General features: G+C 35.3%; 1 protein-coding gene across 1 annotated transcript in view; it reads right to left on the bottom strand.

Annotated features, from left to right (window-relative positions):
- The window catches only part of LRP1B (LDL receptor related protein 1B), a gene marked incomplete at its 3' end in the record, with an annotated part of 1,802,496 nt that overhangs the window by 485,009 nt on the left and 1,303,418 nt on the right, over positions 1-14,069 (bottom strand). The window contains exons 36-37 of the mRNA XM_082657914.1: positions 7,305-7,439; positions 6,600-6,729 (exon numbers count right to left, since the gene is read on the bottom strand). Coding sequence (XP_082514040.1) covers positions 6,600-6,729; positions 7,305-7,439 — 265 coding nt within the window. The remainder of the gene's footprint in view (positions 1-6,599; positions 6,730-7,304; positions 7,440-14,069) is intronic.

The raw sequence follows: 14,069 nt of genomic DNA, 5'->3' as shown, positions 1-14,069 counted from the left end.
TCTATTGCTATACTCTATCTCTTTCACTTCATCTCCAAAAAGAGAAGAAGAGAACTTTCCCTAATTTAATCCTCCCATTTAAATTTACCTCATTTAATCTTCCCAATAACCAAAAAGGATATAAGCGTTTGAGATCAAGATACTTCAAAAGATCCCAAAGGTAGGAAATGTCCAAGCTGGGCTTCCAAACCATAGTGGACACTGTTGGTGCTGCACTTAGACATCCTCAGATCTTGTTTCCTATTTCTGTGTACTCCAGTGCCCAGCTCCTGTGTCCTTTTGTTTTTAGTAGCTCACACATCCAACTTTCTTCAGAGGACAGCTACTAGAATCTCTTCTTTCACAAGTAGTGCTGAGAGCCAGAAATCTTGGGAGTGTATGTCTCCCCAGGATTTTTGCCCTTATCCAGTGAATAATTGGGTGGGAGTTCAAAGTCAAGCTCCCTTGCTAAGTGAGGTTTACCCTCCAAAGCTTTAAAAGGCATGTCTGAGGTCTGGACTTTGCTCACAGTTGAACCTTTGCTTGGCCCCTTTCCTATCTGGCTTCTTCTGACTTGAATTCTCATTACAGGATCTGTTTTTTTAGAGATACCTAATTTTTTAAAACAATTTAATTAATTAATTTATTTATTTTTGGTTGTGTTGGGTCTTTGTTGCTGTGCGCAGGCTTTCTCTAGTGCAGCGAGCAGGGGCTACTCTTCGTTGTGGTGTGCGGGCGTCTCACTGTGGTGGCTTCTCTTGTTGCGGAGCACGGGCTCTAGGCACACGGGCTTCAGTAGTTGTGGCAAGTGGGCTCAGCAGTTGTGGCTCGTGGACTCTAGAGTGCAGGCTCAGTAGCTGTGGTGCACAGGCTTAGCTGCTCCATGGCATGTGGGATCTTCCTGGACCAGGGATCAAACCCTTGTCCCCTGAATTGGCAGGCAGATTCTTAACCACTGCGCCACCAGGGAAGTCCCGAGATACCCGATTTAAGATGCAAATCTTATCTATCTGCTATCTGTCCTCCATTCTTCCTGTTCCATTCTATTGCTTCTTCCTTGACAAGGTTCCTCCTACCCTCCTTGGACTCTGTCTCCTCTTTTTTTTTTTTTTGCGGTACGCGGGCCTCTCACTGTTGTGGCCTCTCCCGTTGTGGAGCACAGGCTCCGGATGCGCAGGCTCAGCGGCCATGGCTCATGGGCCTAGCTACTCCGCGGCGTGTGGGATCTTCCCGGACTGGGGCACGAACCCGTGTCTCCTGCATCGGCAGGCAGACTCTCAACCACTGCACCACCAGGGAAGCCCTGTCTCCTCTTTACATGCATTTTCTTCCACCCCTCTGCCTATGAATATGTGCCCATACTCCCTGACCCCATACTAAGAAAAACTTTCTGTGTGCTCTACTACATTCTCAATAAACTTTCTATTTTTTCCTCTTTTCCTTCATTGTCAAAGTTTTTGTCACTGTAGTCTAAATATGCTGGCTCTACTTTCTAATTATCTTTCACTTATTAATTCTTTATATTTGGCTTCTGCTCTTGCCAGTTTCCTGAAATTCATAACAATTTAAAATGTCATCCTGATCATCAATTGCATGTTCTGTTTTCTGCTTTTATCTCTCCTAATCTCTTTCCTGCAGGCACATTCTTCTCCCTAAAACTCTTCCCTTGATTTCTATGATACAGTGATTTCCTGAGGACTTGAAATGGCTTTTTTCCTCTTTCTTCTTTCCTATTTCTTTTGCCTTATTGTTAATTTTCTTTTTTCTCCTCTTAATCATATTATCTCCTAACTGCAAACATTCTTCATTTTTGTCCTTAGACTTCTTTTTCCTTGGATAATTTCATCTACTACCATGATTTATTGAAGAGGCTGAACTCTGTTGGAATAAGTAGGAATAACTTTACACTTATCCAACTCCTGATTCTATTTATACTCTACTAAATATCTCTTCTCCAGAATTTGCCATCTCAGGAAGAATCCATGACCTCCAAGAGAATTCTATTTAAAAACAGAATGATATTGTTAAGATTCAGTCTCATGCAAAAAAGACTAAATCTTTCTAAATCCAAACTTAAATCTCATATGTATTTTAAAATCTTCTTCCCTCTTTCCAACTTTGATCTGACTCCTTGTGGCCTGAGGACTTGCCATGAAAAAGTCACACAGTTTTTCCATTTACTGCTCTTTTCTATTTATTTTAGTCTCCCACTTATTGCCTCTTACTCTCTCCATTTCTTGGTTTGAGGGCTGAGAAAGAACCTTCCCCCTCCTCCATAACACTCTCCCTTGGATAATAAAGAACCATTTCTAAGAATTCCTTAATTTAAAGACCGCTACAACTTCAATAAACTCTCATTATACTTCTGATCTCTGCTTATGTGGTTTGGGGCCAGTGGGAAGGGTTAGGAGAGAGGGTCCAGGACCAGTTTATGTTTCACTTGGTAAACTGGGGATGGAGTTTTAAAACATGGGGAATCCCATTGCCAATTTTATGGTCCCAACTTATCTTCGAGCTACATTACCTACTCTTCCCTACATGTACCTTACACACTTTTGTTCTTGGCAATGGCCTTTGCTTTGCCACTACCAATTTTTAAATTATTCTATTTCTTCTTCACATAAAATATTCCCACTCCATCTCAGAAACCTTTCTCCTTCAGGTTCCCTCAATAAAGACTCTCCTAATCACCACCACTGCTGCTACTACCCCACTTGTACTATCTACTCTAATCATATGCTATCTCCTTTTTCTGAAATTTTAATGTAATTTTATAATAGCTGTATGAAAATTTTCACTTTAACATGAAATTTAGATATGAGATTTAAGCTTGAGTTATATCAATCTAGTGTTTTTATGCCCCCCAAATTAGTCTTACTTTACATCATGAGACTATTTTTTTAACTCAAGTTTTGTACTTGTTTAAACTAAAAGTTTAAACAGAAAACCTGTTGTGAACAGAAGCTACATCTTATTTATACCATCATACTTTACAGTGTCCACTTGTGTCTTTCACATAGCCAGTAGTCCTATTTTGTCAAGATGTACTGAATTAAAGGCTGAGGAGGAGAAGGAGATGTCCTTACATGACCTGGTTCCCAGTGCGTAGCACTCGAGGAGTGTTCATTGAATAAACTGACAAAAAAGTGAAGTACATGTGGGTTTCTTTGCCTGATGTCCTCAATCATCCTAGAGAGAAGTTAAGTATAGTTATATGCTAAGATGACAAAAGATACTTAAGAAGGTCTGGAATAACAACTTGAGGCCATAGACTAGGTTTTAATAGAATGCAAAAGAAAACTACAGAGCGACTAGTTAGCAGCAAGAGGCCTGTTAAATTGAACTGCATGAATCGATAATAGGCCAGGCACAAGATGTTCTCTACAATAAAATGAAGTGTTGGACTTATTATAAATATGACGGGAAGAAATTCTTTATTCAAAACAAACCCATTTCCTACGTATCTATGATATTTCATAACATTCAAATTACATTTGTTCCTACCATCAGAATAATTATTCATAGTCCAGCAATTGATCATTTTTTTTCCACTGAGGGAATAATGATTTATTGCTTAATTGTAAAGTACAAATGAAAAAGAGATTTAAAAAATATCATCACATTAGAAGACATTTTTATATTCAAATTTACAGGTATGATGTAGACACACTAAACTGAGTCATGTGTTTTGTTCTTGGAACTAAACAAAATTATACCTTCCCTCAACATTCTTGATACGTACTGGCAAGTGTCCATGGGCATGCAGTGGTGGGTAAGAGAATTTACGGGGGAAGTCAGACCCAACTCAAAAAGTTTTAAAAACTTTTCCTAATTTTCCCAGCATTTTCTCATTATTGTTTATTCTCTCATTATAGCTCTAATCTTTACATTTTTATTATAATTTTATGCTAAAACTGTTAAACCTATTTTCTTATATGCTTGATATTTTTGGTTATTAATTTCTGTAATGCTTAACACTACATATATGTGTGTACATATATGTAAACATGTTACATAACACACACATATATACATACACACATAATATAGCATAATCTTTGGAGTTTAGAAAAACCTAACTCTCCCACATATCATGTTAATGATAGAGTAATATATTTTAAATTGCTGACTCAGTTTCCTTATCTGTTAAATCGAGGAAATAACACCACTCTACGTTTGTTGTATGCTTTTAAACAGAATGAAAGGGGACCCACTGGTGAGTTCTGAGCAAAGCAGTAACAGCTACTTACATTTTGGAAGGATCATTAGGCCACTACATGAAGAACAGACTGTAGGAATACCAAGGTAGAGGATGATAAACCACAATCCAGAAATGTTGGTAAGAATGACAACGACTCAGACTAGGGTGGTAGCAATGAAAATTGTGAGAAGTAGGTAAAGCATAAATGTAGATTGAAGCCAAAGGTAACAGAATTCCTGGTATACTGAACATAGGATATGTGAGAGAGACACCAAAGATGTCATATTGTCTCTTCGAAATTCATCTCAAATCATCCCTAGTACTAATAGAAATTCAGTTTGTTCAGATATTCAGAGTATACTATTTGGTCTGGGACCTTATCCTAGCCCAGGTGATGAAACATAACTTGTTTAAATGTGTCAAGATATTCTCTTCCCTTTGGCTATTGACTGATCTAAGGATGGGCATGTAACCCATTTCTGGCTAAGAAAAAAACAAAGGGATTAACACGAAGACCTTTCTCTTCCCAAATAAAACAATAGAGTCTAGCAAGAAAAAGGTTTTCTCCTATCCCCTTCTCTTTCCTTAGGTGTAAACATACTCTCTGAGGATATATCAAGTGTGCTCTAACAATGGGGCCTTAACATCAAGCATAAGACAAAATATAACCTAGTAAAGGTGGTAGTTGAAAAGGGAGAAAGAAAATCTATAGATTTAACACATTCCAGTTAAATTTTACTTTGCATCCAAGAGCAATCCTAACCAATGCAGCTTTTCAATTTTTATATTGTAATCTTAGTTTTAGCTTGAAGCATGACAAATTTGTTGGCATTATTTCTCTCTTATATGAACCTTCTTTGTTTCCTCTTTCACTGTACTGATAGTATGACTTAATTTTATAGCATTTGTCAAGAAAGTGAAGACAGTAATGACACTGGAAAAAGCACATACAACATATAACAAATAGGAAAGAATGTAGATTTTCGTGAGAGTTGATTTGATGTTTTACATAGATTGACTTCACCCTAAATCAGTGTTGCTTATACTTGTTTATCTAATACACCTTTGTGTGACCACCATGGCTTCACTCTTTTCCACTCCAAAAGACACAGGAGTTTTACTAACATAAAAAAAAAACATTTTAAAAAACCTCTAAAATAAAGTAATAATAGAAATTATTATTGCAAGAAACACAATAGTGAGGAATAATATAAAATTTTATAATAGGACTGCTTTTTTTTATTGTATCAGTCAACAACTTATTCCTTACCAACCACTGTACCAAGCTCTGAGGATAGAGAAATAAACCAAACACACATGGCTCTTCTCATCGAGTTTTACGAAAGAATACAGACATTACCCAGTCCAGTGAAAAACAGTGCATAGTATGGTAAAGCAAATAAATATAAATAAGCAAATATAATTTATAAAAGTGAAAGTACTGGGTGCTTTGGTGTCATATAACAGAATGTCTGTTTGTAAAACCAGGAGAAGATAAATAAAATTTATCAAGGTGAAAGTAAGAAGGAGAACATTGCAGGTAAAGGGAAGAAGCTGTTCAAAGACTGAGAGTGGAAGAGAATAGGAAATATTTGAAAACATTTCAAAAAACTAAGAAGTCCAACAGAGACTGAGATAGCAAAGAGGCAGGAGCAGGAGTTTGAGGCTGAAAATTTACATAAGGCCTGATTAAGAAGAATCGTAACAGAAATTTTGGACTCTGGTGAGGTTAGAAGATCAATTGGGAACTTATTGCAGGGGTATCTGTGTAGCTCAAAAACAGATTTAATCAGGGTGGAGGTAGTGAAGATGGAGGGTGGTAGATTGATAATATCTGGAAGAAAAAAATCAGCAGAATTTGGTGTCAGCTTGAATTCATTTCAGTGTTAGATATGTACAGTTTGGGTGTCCAAATGGAAAAACGGTACTGTCAAGAAGACAGGTAGACATACTTATCTGAATCTCAAGAAGAAAAAGAAGGAAAAAAAAAAGTTTGGGATGAACATGTTGATATGGCAATTATAGATACATAAATGGAAATTGAAGCTTTAGAAATATTGGAGAACGAGTTTGGCTATCAAATGGTTCTTTCATTCATTCGGCAAATAATTGAGTACCCAATATGTAAACAGTTCTAGGGCAGAACTTTAAATTGATAATCTAGAAAAATGTTGGTGTATCATTTGGATTTACACACACATTAAAGAACGGCATAATAAATATGAACCTATCAAATATGTACTGAAATATACATGACAAAGTGAAAATAAACTTTTCCTTCTGCTTAGCTAAGATAGTTTTGAGATTTGTTTCAGACATTATGACTAAAAATAAATATTAATATCAATTTCTGGATTTTTCTTTTAACGAAATTTAAGTCACTTAAAACCCCCAAAATATATGTAAACGTTAAATTTACCCTTTTTCTGGGTGCACAGCTATAGATCTTGGTTGATCCAAGCCTTGGGAAATAATTACATAACGAAAAGAGCCACTGAGTCTCGCAACTTCAATTAAGTTGAAACCATGATCCGTCCAATATATGTTACCTAGAAGAAATACAGACATGTTTATAATACAATTATGAGAAAAACTTATTTATTAATTCAGCGAGAATTAACTTTCTGAACATTCACATGACTATTAAGAAATCATTTACTTCCTAATTCTTTTTTAATATGTGCAGTTCCTAAGCAGAAAGCTATAAATAAATATGCAAATACTTCTTAATCTCACATGTCTGTGGTTTAAACCATATAGTGATACATTTATATGTTAAAAATAAATTGAAATTTCTCTCACCTGAGGAAGGGCTGTATTTTCATTTTCTACTAGCTTCAGGCAAAAGAGAACTTCTAACACTTTTGTTTACCAGCCCCGTGGGGCTCTCAGGAGATCTGGGCAAAGTTAATACTACATAATCTACTTCTACATAAAAACACTTATCCAAAGGCTCAAAAGCATTAGAAAGAGTGAAGCCAAAAGCAAAAGAGGCTATTTACCCCTGTGGCTAGAAGTACAAAAAAAAACCCTGTTATGAGTCAGAAACAGCATTTTTATGAAGCAGATTGAGCCACTAACAATATAGGTGTGAAACAAAAACAGAGAAAGCCATGGATGATACCAGCAATCCAGTCAATAGCTATCCCTTCCACTCTTCCCAAGCCATTGGTGATGATATCTTCTTTCCAAGTCTGATCTCTTTTAGCTCGGCTAATTTTATTGAAGCCCATGTCTGTCCAGTAGATGGTATCATTTTCTATGGATAAAACAGAAAGAAAAAAAAACATACACAAACACACTATAAAAGGGATCGATATATGTATTAGGAGCACATTGCATCAGCATTTTGGGGGTTATCAACCTGGGTGTGCTGGAGTTTAAGTGTTCTTCAGGAAAATTTACTAACAAAGATGGTAAGAAAGGTATTAAAACCACATGAGAGAACCTAGTCAAATGTTTTAAAGCATTTTTGAAATATATGTGGAAACTGTCTAGCACATCCTTTTTATTTTTTCTTTATTTTCCTATTCATTTTAACTCAATAAATATTTATCCCCATGAATTTGCAATCTTGATATCAAACCAAATTACTTTGGACTACAGTTTTTCTTTTAACATCTTTTCTTATGTCTGAGTTCTCTACATATAAAGAGAATGCTACTGGGGATAATCAACAAAGTCTCAAAGTAGAGAGAGAATGGAAAGAAACATAAAGGCATTTAAAATATATCAAGGGTGTTTTATGTATAAGGTCATTCAAAATGTATAAAGCCTTAAAAATACCTTATCAACTAATTATTCCTTCTGAGGTACTAGTTTCCCAAATGTCAACTACAAACCCTGTGCATTCTTTTTCAAACTCTCTTTGTACAAATGGGCTTAAGAATACTTGAAGAATGGCTCTATGCTATCATAGAGTCTTTAAATAACAGTGCTTTTTGAATATTTGAATGAAAAATGTTCCTAAAGACTGTAAATGAAATATATGTGCATGCATATGCATAAAGGGTAGCAATTATAGATCAATGATGTTAAATACAGCCGCTAGAAAGACACTGGGGACAAATCATTAAATAATAAATTTGCCACCAACTAAGTAAGTGTTTGTTTGTGTTGTGACCTACATGGCCATTTGAAGAACAAATCCTTTAAGACCAATATAATTTCCATCTGGCACACAGACAGACTATGGAAATAAAGAAAAAGCAATTAGCATAATAAAGCCATTTATCAGTAAGTTTGGGGATTCTGTTTCAAATGAAATATAGTCTAAATTCTATTACCTGTCTGGGGAAAAATTCCAAATAGCCCCTGTTCCCAACAATGGTTAAGTCAGATACACACTTGCGTGAATAAGAGCAGAGATACCATTTTCAAATATATATCTGGAAAGCAAGGACTTGTTTCATTTTTCCAATTTTGTCAAACTATCAGTTGATATGTTTTCATGATTGAAAGAGTGAATCAATCAACAAAAATAAGCATCATTTTTGTATAAATATTAAGTATTATATGAAGAGTCCTATTCTCTTCTGCTAACATTAGATCCATATATCCAACTGCCTACATTGTGTCTCCACTTGTATGTAAGAAAAGGCAATCTTGATTGCAAAAGACAAATTTTGGATTTCTACCTGAAACGTACTTCTCTCTCAGTCTTCCATATGGCAGCTCCCCATGCCTTGGTGGTATGATGGAAGGCACCTCCATCCTTTGTTTCTTGGGCTAAAAACCTCATATTGTCCTTGATCACTTTTCCTCACACTTCACATCTAATCCATCACCAACTACTCTCATCTTCAACCTATAACCAAATATTTTGTCTCTTTTTATTCTTCTTTCAAATCAGATCCCTCATTCCACCACTTCTCACACTCTCCACTTATAACATAATCCAAGCCATTATTAACTCTTGTCTGAAGTATTGCAATAACCTCTAACTTAGTTCCAGCTTCCACTTTTGCCTCAGGACTCCCTTTCCTCATGAGCCTTTTCTCTACTGAGGGTCCACTGTCGCCCTATTAAAAAGTAAATAAGATAATTTCTCTCCTCTCCACTCAAACTTTCTAATCATTTTCCATCTCATCCAATTGTAAAAGTAAAGTTCCTTCCCAAGACCTTCAAGATCTACCCACATCCTTCAAGTCTCTTTCACCTACTATCCTTCTACTCTCCCCCCTCTAGTAATAAGACCTTCCTCTTCCTAAAACAAACCAAATGCTGTTCAGCCTAAGCTTCTTTACATCACTTTTTCTTCTGCTTGGAATGTTCTTTTCCCAGCTATCTGCACAGCTCTGTCTTAGCTCAAGTATTCCTTCTTACTGAAACTTTCCCTGACTACTCTCTACAGAAATTATTTCCTTGCCATGCTCCATTTCCCTTACAAAACCTATTTTTCTCTGTAGCATTTATTACTGTCAAACACATTACATATTTATTGGTTTGTTGGTTTAGTGTCTGTATTGTCTCACAGAAATATAACCTCTTTGAGGGCCGGGACTTAATTTTGCTCACTGCCCGATCCCTGGCACCTAGAATAGTGCCTGGTACATAGTAAGCTCAAAGTAAACATCTGGTGAATAAATGAATGAATGTGGTGTGCTGTACAAAGACTGGTTGGGAGGGTATACAAGGAAGACAAAGCTCTTACTGTGAGAAACTTTATAAGCTAATTAAGGAACAGAAGGTATGCACATGAAAAATGACTAACAATTCACAATAGTGTAGCAGGAGCAGCATATAAGTAGTAAAGACAAGCATTTTTATGAGTTCAAAGAAGACATTAACAACAAGTATTAGAAAAAAAGGACACTAAATATTTATGTGACCCTTACTTTTCTATTTCTCTCTAATAGCTTTGCCAGTCCTGCAAAATTTTACTTAGTATAATTAGGAAGCATTTTTTTCTCACATATGCCACTACATCTTGCGCATACTTTTATTATCACATTGAGCTGAAATTGCATCTTTGCATTTCTTCTTAGAAATTGACTGTGAGATATATCATAGGTAGGGACTGCAATAGACCCAACATTTACCAAGGCAGTCACAAGTGCAGTAGGCATTTCATGAATATTCACTATGTGAATAATAGATTAATTTGTAATGCTGAGGCTATCTCTACATGGTCAAATCCACTAGATTACAGCACTGAAGGAACGGAGATGTTTCCTTATATTCTTTTATTACTTATATTTGGGATATTAGCAAGCAAATCAATCATGTAGTGGTGCATTAAGGAGGACCAAGAGGATAGAATAATTAAATCACTCATTCTCATCCAAATCTCCTTTCCTTATTTTTCACATACACATTGCACACCTCCATGCTCTAAATGGAATGACTTCACTAAGATATAAGAATATGTCTTCTAATTATCTGGGAATATCTGTAAAACATACATAAGGTAGGTCAAGAGTGTTTTAATTATAATAGAATAAGGTGGAAGGATGATAAAATTTTACAACAAACCTTAAAGATACAAAGTGGAAATACATATAAAGACAGAAAGGGAAGAAAGACTATCATAACTGTGTTCTGACACTTATTCCAAAATATGATTTTTTTAACTTTAATTATCCCCATTCAACAGATACTTACATAATACTTAGTGCATGCTAAGCATCCACATAGGCATAGGAGTACGGTGTTGAACATGACAGTCCCTGAAATCGTAGATTTTACTTCTGGAGTTGAATTTTTAATATAAACTATCCTAAGACATATGACAATAAGTAACATATAATTATAAATTATGTACCTATTTTGGACACTCAGATAGTATTCAATTTCTGGCTATTATGAACAATGATATGAACATTCTCATCCATGTCTTATAGAGGACATACAGTGTAATTTCTATTGGGTACATAAACAGAGGTAGAATTGCTGAGTCATAGGATGGATTTAGTAGGTAGGGCTTATTTTAATACATTAACACATTAATTAATTATCTGAAACAATTTTCCCCAAAATAATAATCTACACTATAGGCCTTCTACAACTACTGTTGAACTCCACCACCCTCTTCCTATCTGGCTGATTCAACCATGAAGACCTCCTACTACATAAGAACATGCAAGAAATTCTAGATTCTCTTATTTCCAGGAACTAGCCACCATGCTTATTTACCTTGGTTCATAGTGTTTACCTTGTTAGATAAAAAAAGCAAATGACTGGAGTAGTATGCTTAGTGAAATAAGTCAGACAGAGAAATACAAATACTCTGTGTTATCATTTAAATATGGAATCTAAAAAATAAAACAAATGAATGTATATAGCAAAACAGAAATGGACTCAGATATAGAAAACAAACTAGTGGATACCAGTGGCAAGAGGAAACTGGTGAGGGGCAAGATAGAGGTATGGGATTAAGAGATAAACTACTATGTATAAAACAGATTAGTAACAGGATATATTATACAGCACAGGGAATTATAGCCACTATTTTATAATAACTTTACATGGAGTATGATTTATAGAAATATTGAATCACTATGTTATCTATCTGAAACTAACATAATATTGTAAATCAACTATACATCAATAATAAATAAATAAATAAAAATATGTAACTAAATGGGCATGGCTGTATTCCAATAAAATTATATTTCCAAAAAGAATTACTTAAGGACAATTCCAAAGTACTAAAATTTACAAATTTGACTAGCTCAATTTATCTACTCAGTTTTTTTGTTTCTATCCTGCTGGACCCATTATATTCTATCCCATACTTTAAAAATAAAGACAGTTATGCTGAATCCCAAAAGTTAACTTATGGAGAATTCTATATAAAGTGTGTTCTGGTTTCTTGATAAACTTCAGTGTTGGGTTCTAAAGAATGTTTTACCTATGGCTATTCAACAATTGTCAACAGATACACTCCTTACTACCTTATAGAGAAAGCTGTCAGGATTTTATTGTTATATTTTTAGCTTTTGTTTTTATATACAAATAAGATTTGGCTGTATGGAGCCAATACAAGCTCTTGGTATCAATGATTACAGTGAACCTGCACTTTAACTCTGCCGCAATCAAAGTGAACAATGTCCCTCGCCCCACTCTAACCACCAACTCTTACTTGGACTTCAAATATTTGCTACCACTTTCAGATGAGCTGGTTGCTGACACCTTTCTCATTTTAAAGTCAAATATAAGCATTCTCCATGTGTTTACTGGCTTTTTAAATTTTTTTCATTTTTTTGCTACTTATCAGCAGTGACCTTAACAGACAGGCCCCAAAATAGTTTCTACATTCTCAAAGGCTGCCTTCAAGCCCCACATCCATTAATTCCTCTAGTTTAGCTGAGACTATGGTTTCCAAACTGATTTTTATTCTAAAACTTTGACAGATATGACAGTTACCTCTAATTCAAACTCTGTTTTTTATACTTTCAAAAATCATCTTCTCTAATATTTGGAAAGAAGACACTTTATCATATCACTCCTGCATTTTCCAATCATCATGTGTATCAATGCAATATTTTGTTTCTGTTTTGTGTCATTTCAGCCCAGATACAGGACTCAGTTTTTTCTCCTTAATCCATGTCTTACTCTCCCACCCATATCATGTGCAGAACTATACATACAAGCTTGAAATACAAACAGTGCAGTAGAATTCATGGAGGCATGGGATATGAAGATTTATTATCACAACATAAAAGCTTCAAATTGAAAATCAAATGTCCTTACTCTACAAGGTGCCCTGGCCACCCCACCACATGCGTTTTTTCAGTGGCAGCTTCATATTGGGCCCAAGCCTCATATCTTTTCCTCAGCTCCTCCCCTTCTCTCTCATCTCAATTTATCATCCCCGCCCCTTTCTGGTTAGCCATTCATCAAAAAGAAGCCCTCTCTAATCATTGCTCCCATTCTCAGCAACACATCAGCCTTTAAATAATTTAAATTTCTTAGCTCTCAAATGGCTGGCTGCCCATTAGAATTGCCCAGGGAAGTTTTAAAAGAATACTGAAGATGCAGTCACGCCTCAGAGATTTGGAGGGAGACGCAAGAGGGAAGAGATATGGGAACATATGTATATGTATAACCGATTCACTTTGTTATAAAGCAGAAACTAACACACCATTGTAAAGCAATTATACTCCAATAAAGATGTAAAAAAACCCCCAAAAGATATATATATATATATATATATATATATATATATATATATATGTATAAATTGCTTAGTCTGGGGTAGTTTTCAGGTTGAGAATTACTAGTTAACCTGTCAAAAGTACACAGAAGAAAAACACTTGTTATTTAACAGGGTCCAAGATCTTGAGAAGGAAATTTCTATTATAAAATGCTACTCCCCACAACATCGCACCGTAACCCCCATTACAATCTCATTGTTATTAATGTTTCTTTGCCAAAGGGATTTTCAAGGGGAGAAGGGGGAGAAAAGAGCTTGATATAACCTCCAGAATATCAGCTTTGGGGGAGGTATTTTTTTTCTCGTTTGGGGAGGGCTTTAACTTGAAAAAAAATAATTAAAAAAAAATTTTGTTTACTTGATTCTGATATGCCACGGGCCCCAGATCTGTTAGAAATTACTGTTCTGCAATCTATGACTGAATCAGGTCAAATTATAAGGTAGCTCATAGGGAGGTTACTTTGCTTTGATCCTTCTCCATTCCCAATAAGCTGGCTTTTACTGAACTATGTTTGTATCCTAGGCTACAGGTATGTATTCTTTGCTTGGTTTGTTTTTTTTTTGATTATATAGACATTGTGAGCCCTGAAATTGATTATGTTCCTCTTCCCAAACTGGTTGTTAGAAATATAAAAATTAAATTTGCTGCAAACTTCTAGCAAAAATATAGACTTTTACAATGTGATTTTATCTCTCATTTCATGTTTCTTTTTCCCTAATTTTTCTCTTGGC

The sequence above is a fragment of the Grampus griseus genome (assembly GCF_964374135.1).
Source record: "Grampus griseus genome assembly, chromosome: 7".
In the NCBI taxonomy this organism is placed as follows: domain Eukaryota; kingdom Metazoa; phylum Chordata; class Mammalia; order Artiodactyla; family Delphinidae; genus Grampus; species Grampus griseus.
The sequence above is the reverse complement of the archived record's forward strand: the minus strand, read 5'-3'. Positions and strand labels throughout refer to the sequence as shown.